Genomic DNA, 13,001 nt, shown 5'->3' with positions numbered 1-13,001 from the left:
CACTGTATATATTAGCTCAGTATTTGAATAATTTATTTTATACAGTCATTTTTTTCGGATCTTTATCGAGGGTGTCAATAATGTCGGACCCTACAGTACATCTAAAGCATTTCAGATGCTCCTGACAAGTGCTACCTCAAATGGGTGTGTGTTAATTTGTATTTATTATGGCTCCCAATTAGTTCCTGCCAAGGCAGCAGCTACTCTTCCTGGGCTCCAGCAACATTAAGGCATTTCTATACTATTTCTAAAATTACATGACATTACATTTCATAACACTCAGGCCACTACACAACTACCACATTCCTACAATACAAAATCCATGTGTACGTGTGTAGAGTACGTGTCTTACTGTGTGTCTCTTCACAGTCCCTGCTGTTCTATAAGGTGTGTATTTATGGTTTTTAAAATCTGATTCTACTGCTTGCGTCAATTACCTGATGTGGAAGAGAGTAGCCATGGCTCTATGTAGTACTGTGCTCCTCCCATAATCTGTTCTTGACTTGGGGATTGTTAAGAGACCTTTTGGTGGCATGTCATGTGGGGTATGCATGGGGCTCCGAGCTGTGTGCTATTAGTTTAAACAGACACCTCTGTGCATTCAGCATGTCAACACTTATTACAAAAACAAGTAGTGATGAAGTCAATCTCTCCTCCACTTTGAGCCAACAGTCTGTTGGCTGACAACACTAGACTGCGTGTGTTTTGCATGTTATTCACCACATGTTGTTTTTGTCCACAGGAGTCTGAGGGAGGTTTGTATGTGTGTATGAACACATTCCTGGGCTTTGGCAGAGAACATGTGGAGAGGCATTACCGTAAAACCGGACAGAGCGTTTACATGCATCTCAAACGCCATGTCAAAGAGGTAAGGAGTCATACCATGTGCTTAATTCTATATTGGTCTACGCTTACAGTGCAAACAGTACGTACTGCACCTTTGTGTTCAGTTTTGGCAAAAAAAAAACATTGAATGAAAATATCTATTGAACTGATAAGAGGCTGGCTTGTAAGTTTTCTAGGGGATTTTAAGGAGACATTTACAAAAATGGCAACTTCGTCATCTCCAGCACCGCCCTAACATCAACGCATGTGAAAACGGCACGTTTCTATGTTTTCGAGGCAAAAAGATAGAGGAAAACAGAGGAAGAAACGTGTTTTCCAATGACCTCACCCTTAAACACTTTTGACATGATCTGGTACTTTACTAACCGTTGCCTACTGGTTGGTTGGTTAAAATCTGACGTCATCTGGTGTGCCTCTTTTTGGCGACAAAACATATAAACCCTCACATATGTTGACGTCGTGGTGACCCTGGAGATTATGAACTTGACATTTTGTTTTAAACGGATACTTTTTTTGGTCCTATGTACATATTCATTTGGAAGTCCCTTATCTTCAGATCTGTTTAGGTTCAACCAACACAGTGGTCTGCTTCGTGCGCGTCTTCTGACGTGAATAATTGCACGGATAGGCACACTGTAACCTCACCATTGCTGGTGCGATTTCAGATTAGTCAGTGATGGATCATTGTATGTAAGCCTATCATAGTTCTGCATGCAAGTGTATTCCATCCCTCTTCCTTATGTTTGACCCTTTTGATCATGTTCTTTCCCTCCATTGATTTTCATTGAGACTGTCACTCTGATAATCCTCATCGATTTAAACTGCCTCCTGAGAAATGCTATGTGGTAGTAATAAGTTAGAAATGCGTAGTTGGGGTGAGAGAAGGAAGCCTCAAGCCTGCACTCTACAATTCGTTATTGTTGTGATACTACAAACATATTGATCTACATCAGATCCTGATACAACCTTAAAAAAAAAAAAAATACGCAATGCGTATTTTATTGCTAGCAACCCGCTCAAGGCCATCAGACTGTTAAACGGCCATCATTAACATGGAGTGGCTGCTGCCAACATACTGACTCAAATCTCTAGCCACTTTAATAATTAGAAATATGATGTAATAAATGTGTCACTTTAAACAATGGCACTTTATATAATGTTTACATACCCTACATTACTCATCTCGTATGTACTGTACTCTATTACCCTCTGCTGCATCTTGCCTATGCCGCACAGCCATCGCTCGTCTATATATTTATATGTACATATTCTTATTCATTCCTTTACACTTGTGTGTGTATAAGGTAGTTGTTGTGAAATTGCTAGATTACTTGTTAGATAATACTGCACGGTCGGCACTAGAAGCACAAGCATTTTGCTACACTCACATTAACATCTGCTAACCATGTGTAAGTGACCAATAAAATTTGATTTGATATATTCTGTATATATTACTATCACTTAAATGGTCACTTAATATCACTCACTTTTCTGTTTTCCTGACAAATGGATATAGCCATGTAGTTCTTTCCTCCATTTTACAGCAACAGATCAACTAGGTCAGAATGCCGGTCTCTATTTAGAATCAGTAGGAGAAATTGGAGGTTCAGTTGTAAACGACAACCTTAGCTGCTACCGTTTTCCTCTTGGTTCTAATTGACCCCAGATAAGCCCCCCTGCAAGTGATTCTATTTCCATGCCTGGGTCTGTCCAGAAACAGCTGGCCACATTCCGCCTTCTCCTGTGTCTGCTGTTTTCCCGTGTGGCCAGTTGGTCCCAGAGTGCGTCGGCATTCTTTCTGTCTGTTCGATGTGGCCGCCTCCCTGCCCTATTGCGCAAATGATGGGCATCCACCTGAACCCGATTTGGATCAGAAGGACCCAGTCCGTTAACAATGAAAGGGCTTGTAGCCTTAGCTAGCGACTTGGAATGTTGACAGTCTACTGACTACTCTATTGATTGTAAAAAAAAAGAAGAAAAAAAAGCACTTGGTTTCATATTGATTGATTTATCCACGTGTGGATTTCTATGGTTGATACTGTTATGATTGACAGTTTGTCAGCCAACACTAGACTGTTGTATTAGTGTTGATAAACCAACGTTACGTTTACCAAAACAGTTTTGGTATTCTTATTTGTCATGAATTGTTTTTTTGAAAACGACGGGGATGTTTCATGGCTTGCTTTGAGATATCAAGACCTATATCTTGATCCATGAATATAATTTCTACCTGTTGACTTGTGTTTCCAACAGAAAGCTACAGGTGCCGCAGGGGGTGCCATCCCCAGAAGAAGAAACGGAAAAGTATTCCTAGGTAAGCCTGATACTTGTTATGTCCTAAAAACGACTTGTCTACCATCATGGGGAGTTCCCCTTAAACTCAATCTCCTGATGGTTTATTTACAGTACAGTCACATTTCTCTCTCAGTAGTCTGTTTGTACCCAGTCATTCCTGAAGAGTAGGACAAGACTCTACATTTCCCCTTTCTAATCGCAACCTGGTGGCGTTTCAAATATCAGTGTACTTAATTGAAGTCGTTTTTGCGCACTGGCTGGGTGCAGCTGTTAGGGGATAGTGTATGTTATCGTATCATGCTGTTATTGTTTTCATTTGGTTATATGGCAGTAGCCCTACACTGGTCCCACACTATTTTGCCTAAAGGGACATCTTCCCATGTCCAAAGTCGAGGCCCGGGCCCCCAGTCCTTCACTGCCGTGCAACTCTAAATTTAGCTAATTTATTTGTTTATGCAGTTAGTAACCGTTCTAAATCCAAAGTGCCACATGCCCGACCTGGCCTCCTCCCCTCCTGCAGGGGGGTTAGTTTACAGTGGGCTGCCCCTGCATGTCGCTCAGCCGTCCTCAGCTGCTGCACCCTGTCAACCCTACCAGCTGACACACTTATGCCACTGGCCACAATGACGTGGGCAAGGGAGGGCCAGGTGGCGCTGGCTCCTCCTGCCCTAGCTGACTGTCGTTTAAACATCAACGTTTGCTAGTTACCTCCCCTGTTTAACCGCCCCACCAACATTCCCTTACCCTCCATTCCCTTATCTCCCATTATCCACTGAAGCCGGATAACCAGCCACTTTACGCCTTTGCCTCTGTAGTTTACGTACGCTGAAGCGCTAGGCTCCAAGCGTCACGCTCCCATTATCGGACATGCTCGATTGTCGTCTTTCGCTCTGCAGGCCTGACCCCATTTTGGAGCCTCGTGGACCCAAAGGTCCCTCTAGCCTGACGTGAACTGCATTCTCTCTCCCACTCTCCTCTCGGCTTTGACTCCCATTGGAATCCAAGCTGAAACAAAATTGTGCTTTGGCATTTCCATACCAGTCTGATGATCTAATCAGTCGACCATCAGCCCCCCCAGCCAAGTCATCATCTTGTTACTAGAGGAGCGGGGTTGAAAGGTAGACGAGGGTCTATGTATGCAGTAACCTTAATCTGACTATTTACATGACTGAACAATTCATCCATTATTTTACAGTTTCGGAAATCATAGGAACAGTGGGAGATAATAATTTATTTGACACAAAAGGTTCTGTCTGAGACGTCCCAAATACTGTACATGTGAGGTTTTGATTGGCCAGTTATGCGCAGATGAGTATTCTCGGGTAAAAGTAGATTTATCCCGGATGAAAGTAGATTTAATTAAATTAAATCTACTTTAATCTGAGAATACTCATCAGTCCATAACTGGCCAATCAAAACCTCATACAGTGCCTTGCGAAAGTATTCGGCCCCCTTGAACTTTGTGACCTTTTGCCACATTTCAGGCTTCAAACATAAAGATATAAAACTGTATTTTTTTGTGAAGAATCAACAACAAGTGGGACACAATCATGAAGTGGAACGACATTTATTGGATATTTCAAACTTTTTTAACAAATCAAAAACTGAAAAATTGGGCGTGCAAAATTATTCAGCCCCTTTACTTTCAGTGCAGCAAACTCTCTCCAGAAGTTCAGTGAGGATCTCTGAATGATCCAATGTTGACCTAAATGACTAATGATGATAAATACAATCCACCTGTGTGTAATCAAGTCTCCGTATAAATGCACCTGCACTGTGATAGTCTCAGAGGTCCGTTAAAAGCGCAGAGAGCATCATGAAGAACAAGGAACACACCAGGCAGGTCTGAGATACTGTTGTGAAGAAGTTTAAAGCCGGATTTGGATACAAAAAGATTTCCCAAGCTTTAAACATCCCAAGGAGCACTGTGCAAGCGATAATATTGAAATGGAAGGAGTATCAGACCACTGCAAATCTACCAAGACCTGGCCGTCCCTCTAAACTTTCAGCTCATACAAGGAGAAGACTGATCAGAGATGCAGCCAAGAGGCCCATGATCACTCTGGATGAACTGCAGAGATCTACAGCTGAGGTGGGAGACTCTGTCCATAGGACAACAATCAGTCGTATATTGCACAAATCTGGCCTTTATGGAAGAGTGGCAAGAAGAAAGCCATTTCTTAAAGATATCCATAAAAAGTGTCGTTTAAAGTTTGCCACAAGCCACCTGGGAGACACACCAAACATGTGGAAGAAGGTGCTCTGGTCAGATGAAACCAAAATTGAACTTTTTGGCAACAATGCAAAACGTTATGTTTGGCGTAAAAGCAACACAGCTGAACATACCATCCCCACTGTCAAACATGGTGGTGGCAGCATCATGGTTTGGGCCTGCTTTTCTTCAGCAGGGACAGGGAAGATGGTTAAAATTGATGGGAAGATGGATGGAGCCAAATACAGGACCATTCTGGAAGAAAACCTGATGGAGTCTGCAAAAGACCTGAGACTGGGACGGACATTTGTCTTCCAACAAGAGAATGATCCAAAACATAAAGCAAAATCTACAATGGAATGGTTCAAAAATAAACATATCCAGGTGTTAGAATGGCCAAGTCAAAGTCCAGACCTGAATCCAATCGAGAATCTGTGGAAAGAACTGAAAACTGCTGTTCACAAATGCTCTCCATCCAACCTCACTGAGCTCGAGCTGTTTTGCAAGGAGGAATGGGAAAAAATGTCAGTCTCTCGATGTGCAAAACTGATAGAGACATACCCCAAGCGACTTACAGCTGTAATCGCAGCCAAAGGTGGCGCTACAAAGTATTAACTTAAGGGGGCTGAATAATTTTGCACGCCCAATTTTTCAGTTTTTGATTTGTTAAAAAAGTTTGAAATATCCAATAAATGTCGTTCCACTTCATGATTGTGTCCCACTTGTTGTTGATTCTTCACAAAAAAATACAGTTGTATATCTTTATGTTTTGAAGCCTGAAATGTGGCAAAAGGTCGCAAAGTTCAAGGGGGCCGAATACTTTCGCAAGGCACTGTATGTACAGTATTTGGGACGTCTCAGACAGAACCTTTTTGTTCCCCACAAGGTCGGGGACCTCCTATGTGTGACATAATAATGAAGACGTCATTTAACTGTAAAAATGTATTACCTTTCGTGGGATGGCCACAACCAGGCATGTCTCCGTCTGATTGTACAATAAATCACTTCAAAAATAAGGTGCTGTGCACCACGTTTGTCCACTCAAATAATAACCGATTCTAAAACGGTGCACTTTGTACCCGCCTTTTGATGAATGGAAAGAGACGTCTATTCAAACACCAAAACGTGTAAGGACATTCAGCGATTGTATTCTACATCGATTGATCTGTCCGTGGGCGTCTCGGTCCCGGCCAGTCATCTCTGCCTTGGCAAATATTTTGTGTTCACGTCGAACAGCACTAGCTTTTGGAGCGTATACCACAATGATGGTATAATAACCTGCAGATGTCTTGCCATGTTTGTTTTAAATATTGTGATTTCACATTTTACCGGTACGGCATACCCGCTTACTTTCACCCCTGAGTATTCTATGAAATTCTTGACATTATATTGTGGCATTTTTAAACGAGGACTTTGCTTCATACTATTCTCAGTTGAACTCCACAGCTCTGCAGCTGTGACATCTAACCCTAAACCCTAGTCTGGGTTAGCATCACTTACTAGATGTACATCTCATTAATCCAGCTAAAATGGAAGCTCAAATGTTCAAGAAATGCAAGTACACACCCCATTTTTGTATTGGATAACCCACATGTCAGTTACCCTCTAACAAATTACATGATATCTGAAATGCATTAATCATCTGAAACGCCTACCATAGTCTATCATATTTATTTGATCCTATCATGTCACTTTTATCCTATCTAGCCAAGACACATGCTTCGTGAAAGGCACCACTCACTGTTTTATGGTAACTGAATGTCAATGTCTGCTTCCTCTCTTGCAGATTTAGAACTAAACCGCGATTTTAACGGAGATGAGTACGATTGTGAAGACGAGGCCAAGCTCGTCATATTTCCAGACCACTTCGAGATCCCCTTGCCAAATATTGAGGAGTTGCCTGCACTGGTCAGTGAGTGTGTGCCCGTGCCCTCATGCATTCTGAAGGGAAACGGTGGTTCACGCACCGTCCTTTGCCTTGCATATCATGTTTTCCGATGCCGTGGGTATCCTGTGATTTTCTTTTCTTTGCATGCTGTGTTATTTTGTTCCCCACAGGGTCTTATGGTTGTGAAAGCCATTGTGTGCATGTACTGGTTATTACACCTACATAAGAGTGTCGACTCACATTTATTCAAATTCGTTTTTTTTCCCTGCCAAGAAGTTTCCTTTCGTTTGAAAGTTTTTTTTTTCTTAAATCCTTTGTTATAATCAATTCTTTAGTCATGTTTTTTTTCTTCCTTTTAATAACTTTATGACCCTGTCATGAAGCATTATGACCATCCTGTGTCACTACTCGAACTAAGAAAATACACTTTATGACACTGTCATGAGGCATTATGACCATCCTGTGTCACTTTACTCGGACTAAGAAAATACACTTTATGACCCTATCATGAAGCATTATGACCATCCTGTGTCACTTTACTCGGACTAAGAAAATACACTTTATGACACTGTCATGAGGCATTATGACCATCCTGTGTCACTTTACTCGGACTATGAAAATGCACTTTATGACCCTGTCATGAAGCATTATGACCATCCTGTGTCACTTTACTCGGACTAAGAAAATACACTTTATGACACTGTCGAAGCATTATGACCATCCTGTGTCACTTTACTCGGACTAAGAAAATACACTTTATGACACTGCCATGAAGCATTATGACCATCCTGTGTCACTTTACTCGGACTAAGAAAATACACTTTATGACACTGTCGAAGCATTATGACCATCTTAAGCCTATTACGTACATTCCCTTACATCAGTCATCAGTCAAAAAGAGGGTGTCTTGTCCTGCTCTTGCATTCACCCCAGTCATCAACAACAGAGCATTGGGGTAGGCGCGCATATCTGACATCAATGTGTGCGCAATTACAATGATAATTTAATATGGTCAATAATAAAAATATTTTAAAGTATATGACAAAAACACTGTTGACACAGGCTATGGTCTAATATAATGTTTTCAGTTTTGTGGGTTTTTACACTCATGTAGGGGTCATAACCTGCCATAAAATATGTCAAAATATGACCATATTATAACTTATGACAAGTTATATCAGTTGATATTATGACATGGTATAACGCTGGGTGTCAAGAAAAGTGTTACCAATAAGTAAAATCAAAGTTTATTGTTTGCGTACACAGATTTGCAGATGTTATCACAAGTGTAGCGAAGTGCTTGTTTCTAGCTCCAACAAAATAAACGATACTCATATAATCCAAATGTAATAAATGTCAGAGACCGCAATATAAATATACATATAATGTATATTAATTTACGCTGAGTATATCAAACATTCCTAATATTGTTGCACCCCCCCACCCCTTTTTCCCTCAGAACTGCCTCAATTTGTCGGGGCATGGAAACTACAAGGTGTCGAAAGCGTTCCACAGGGATGCTGGCCCATGTGGACAATGCTTCCCACAGTTGTCTAGTTGGCTGGATGTCCTTTGGGTGGTGGACCATTCTTGAGACACACGGGACACTGTTGAGCGTGGAAAAACCCAGCAACATTGCAGTTCTTGACACAAACCGGTGTACCTGCCACCTACTACTATACCATGTTCAAAGGCACTTGCCGATTCACCCTCTGAAAACCTCACTTACATAATCCATGTCGCTCGCAATTGTTTCAAGGCTTTAAAAAAATCCTTCTTTAACCAGTCTCTTCCCTTTCATCTACAATGATTTTGAAGTGGATTTAACAAGTGGCATCCGTAAGGGATCATAGCTTTCACCTGGTCAGTCTGTCATGTTTTGTACACTCAGTGTGTATATGCAGTAATAGTGTGTAAAGACAGTATATGAATAGAAAAGGTGTATATAGCAGTGGTTATTACAGTGGTACAATTGCAGAGGGGATTCCAGTGGTGCGAACCAGGGTTGGGTTCAATTCCAGTCAGTTCAGGAGGTACACTGAAATTCCAATTTTCTTCAATGCTTTTCAATTTGGATAATTTTGAATTTTGTTTACTTGACTGAATTAACTGGAAAATAAATTGACCCCAAACCTGGTATGTATATGATTTAACCTGTGTTGTGTTAATCATGTATATAGTATAATGGGCAGGACTTCCTAACAGTAGCTTAGATAGTAGTATTGGTACTGTAATAACAATTTAGTCTGTCCAATGTCTATCTACATTATAATATGGATTTTGATGTAATAACTTCAACGAATAATGTAATAACATGATTAATAAACATTTTTACACACCTGATAATGTAATAGCCAATGGAAAATGTAATAGGTTATTACTCTATCTTTGGGAAACTATTAGATTATCATTCAACTGTTTTAATAAAATGTCTGGAGATTTACTACGTTATCCATTTGTTCCATTATATATAAAAAAACACTTATTACATGATTTAAAAGTGACATTTATTTGGCGTTGTTACGTTATCCCCTGTTACAGGCTTACACCCCTACCAGGGATGGTGAAAGACAAATCAGCGAGACATTACCATGATACTCTATATTATTAACACGGTTTCAGGAACATATCCTCTCTCTTATCCTCACTGATCTAACTGGGATCAGGTTATATATCCTCTTGTATGCACCACAGTCCTAGACCTGTGACTAGTCCTCGTCTTATTATGTCAGTGATTCAGTGTTTCACGTCAGTGAATCACAATCACATCACATTCACATGTGTGTCCCGTGACTCCCAGGTGACAATAGCCTGCGATGCCGTGCTCAACACTGCGTCAGCCTACAAAAAACAGGAGCCCGACTCCTGGGACGAGGAGATCCAGGTTTCCAAACATGCCAGGAGTCTTCGACAGCAGGACAACGGCGTGAGGATCCCACCCAGGTAACGAATTGCCTACTGATTGGACTAACAACTGTTATGCAATAATGTAGATACGCCATTATGGTGGACGGTGGCTTAAGAACAACGTCCCCGTCAGCCATCTGTAGAATATGTATGTCTGTCATTTTGTGTTTCTTGTGTTGCTGCTAGTTTGTGGGTCCTTTCTGGTGTGGTTTAGGGGGTCCTTCTGAGTTACTTAATAATGCAGGGAGTTCTCAAACTCTTTGGGTCTGTCTACCACTTTTGTGATAGCAAATTCATCAGGGACCCCTCCATAATCAAAACAACCGAAGTGATACATGAAATAGCATACAAGGAGTTTTACTATGACTTTGGCAGTGCATGGCCGGATGAACCAAGTCTCTGTCCCTAGGAAGGAACATTTTTAAAGGCATTGGAGAGAGAATTTTGCGGTTTTCAAGTGAATTTCCTACAATTCTACGCTTTTTGTCATGTGGCAGAGAGCTGTTTGGTTGCAGCTTTAAAGCTAATATCCTGCAGTACTACACATTTTGCCATGAGACATTGACAAAAAGTTGGTGTTTTTAAAGGCCCAGTGTAGTCAAAAACTGGATTTTCTGTGTTTTATAAACATGGACTTGTCACGTCCTGACCTTAGTTCCTTTTTTATGTCTCTGTTTTAGTTTGGTCAGGGCGTGAGTTGGGGTGGGCATTTGATGTTTTTGTTCTATGTTTTGTATTTCTGCTTTTGGCCTGGTATGGTTCCCAATCAGAGGCAGCTGTCAATCGTTGTCTCTGATTGAGAACCATACTTAGGTAGCTTGTGTTCCCACTATGATTTGTGGGTAGTTGTTTTCTCTTTAGTGTATGTCACCTTACAGAACTGTTTTGTTTCTTCCATTCGCTTTGTTATTTTGTTTTTGTGTGTTCAGTCTAATAAATTAACATGGACACTTACCACACTGCATATTGGTCCGATCCTTCCTACTCCTTTTCAGACGAAGAAGAGATTCGTTACAGGAGTATACAAAAGATTATGAACACCTGTTCTTTCCATGACTAGGTGAATCCAGGTGAAAGCTATGTTCACTTGTTAAATCCATTTCAATAAGTTTATGTGAAGGGTAGGAGACAGGTTAAAGAAGGATTTTTAAGCCTTGAGGTAATTGAGACATGGATTGTCTGTGTGCCATTCTGAGAGTGAATGAGCAAGACAAAAAAAATCGAAGTGCCTTTCAATAGGGTACGGTAGGTAGTAGCTGCCAGGCGCATGGGTTTGAGTGTGTCAAGCACTGCAACGCTGCTGCATTTTTCACACTTAATAGTTCCCTGTGTGTATCAAGAAGGGTCCACCACCCAATGGACAACTCGCCAACTTGACACAACTGTGGGAAGCATTGGAGGCAACATGGGCCAACAGCATCCCTGTGAAACGCTTTCGACGCCTTGTAGAGTCCATGCCCCGACGAGTTGAGGTGCAAAAGCGAGGGGTGCAACTCAATATTGGGAAGGTGTTCCTAATGTTTGGTATTGTGTGGAAATATATACCAAGTGAGGTTGGAATAATATTGTGAAAATGATAGTGCCCTTCAGCGTAAGAGCTGTCTGAAAAGACTGGCTGAAATTTCAGCCTGAATCGGTGACATCACCAGGCGGTTAGAGTTCCAAACCTCTGCCAATAACGGCTTGTTTTCAGTTTTCCCGTCGCCACTCAGACCACTCCCAGACACTCTTACCAAAATGATTGCTTGAAGAATTTTTGTTTATTTTAGAATATTTTATAAAAAATATTCACAGTAAAGTTGTTACCCAGAAATTATTTTGTATTTATACTGAACACAAATATAACTGGAACATGCAACAATTTCAACGAGTTAGTCAATTGAAATAAATTAATTATTGACGCTAATCTATGGATTACACATGACTAGGCAGGGGTAGGCCTGGGGGGTATAGGCCCACCCACTTAGGAGCCAGGCCCACCAACTCCCCACAAAAGGGCTTTATCACAGACATAAATACTCCTCAGTTTCATCAGCTGTACGGGTGGCTGGTCTCAGACAATCCCACAGGTGAAGCAGCTGGATGTGGACGTCCTGGGCTGGCGTGGTTACACATGGTCTGCGGTTGTGAGGCCGGTTGGACGTACTGCCAAATTCTCTAAAACGACGTTGGAGGCGGCTTATGGTAGAGAATGAAACATTCAATTATTTGGCAGCAGCTCTGGTGGACATTCCTGCAGTCAGCATACCAATTGCAAGCTCCCTCAAAACTTCAGACATCTGTGGCACTGCACATTTTTTGTGGCCTTTTATTCTCCCCAGCACAAGGTGCACCTGTGTAATGATCATGCTGTTTAATCAGCTTCTTGATATGCTGCACCTTATCAGGTGGATGAATTATCTTGACAAAGTATAAATGCTGAATAACAGGGATGTAAACAAATTTGTGCACCAAATTTGAGAGAAATAAGCTTTTTGTGCCAATGGAACATTCCTGGGATCTTTTATTTCAGCTCATAAAACATGGGACCAACACTTTACATTTTGCGTTTATATTTTTGTTAAGTACAGATAAAAAATGGCTGCGTTGGACCTTTTTAACAGCTTGAATTACAGTGCATTTATGTAAAAGTAAATACATTGGGGTGGGGAATACAGGAGGTATTGAGTTGAAAAATTTATAATTTGTGGAGGACTGTGGATACCAATATCCCTGTGATCCTCCCAGGCCCATGTTGCGCAGGGTTAATGTAAATTGTAAATTAATATTACATTGTATTGCACCCTCTTAACTTATTCCACGGATCTCAAAATGTGTTTAATATGCATTAAGACAATTAAATGTAATTTGTAT

General features: G+C 41.1%; 1 protein-coding gene across 9 annotated transcripts in view; it reads left to right on the top strand.

Annotated features, from left to right (window-relative positions):
- LOC110522967 (ubiquitin carboxyl-terminal hydrolase 13) overlaps positions 1-13,001 on the top strand; it is a 60,688-nt gene that overhangs the window by 7,937 nt on the left and 39,750 nt on the right. For all 9 annotated transcript variants that reach the window (XM_090235146.1, XM_090235145.1, XM_036977769.2 and 6 more), the window contains exons 2-5: positions 743-868; positions 3,100-3,160; positions 7,140-7,261; positions 10,042-10,184. In XM_090235146.1, the coding sequence (XP_090091272.1) occupies positions 770-868; positions 3,100-3,160; positions 7,140-7,261; positions 10,042-10,184 (425 nt within the window). In that variant the 5' untranslated portion in view covers positions 743-769. The remainder of the gene's footprint in view (positions 1-742; positions 869-3,099; positions 3,161-7,139; positions 7,262-10,041; positions 10,185-13,001) is intronic.

This window comes from Oncorhynchus mykiss, chromosome 5 (genome assembly GCF_057628025.1).
Source record: "Oncorhynchus mykiss isolate SJ-2025 chromosome 5, ASM5762802v1, whole genome shotgun sequence".
Lineage (NCBI taxonomy): Eukaryota > Metazoa > Chordata > Actinopteri > Salmoniformes > Salmonidae > Oncorhynchus > Oncorhynchus mykiss.
Note: the sequence above shows the minus strand (reverse complement) of the source record. Positions and strands in the feature narration are given on the sequence as shown.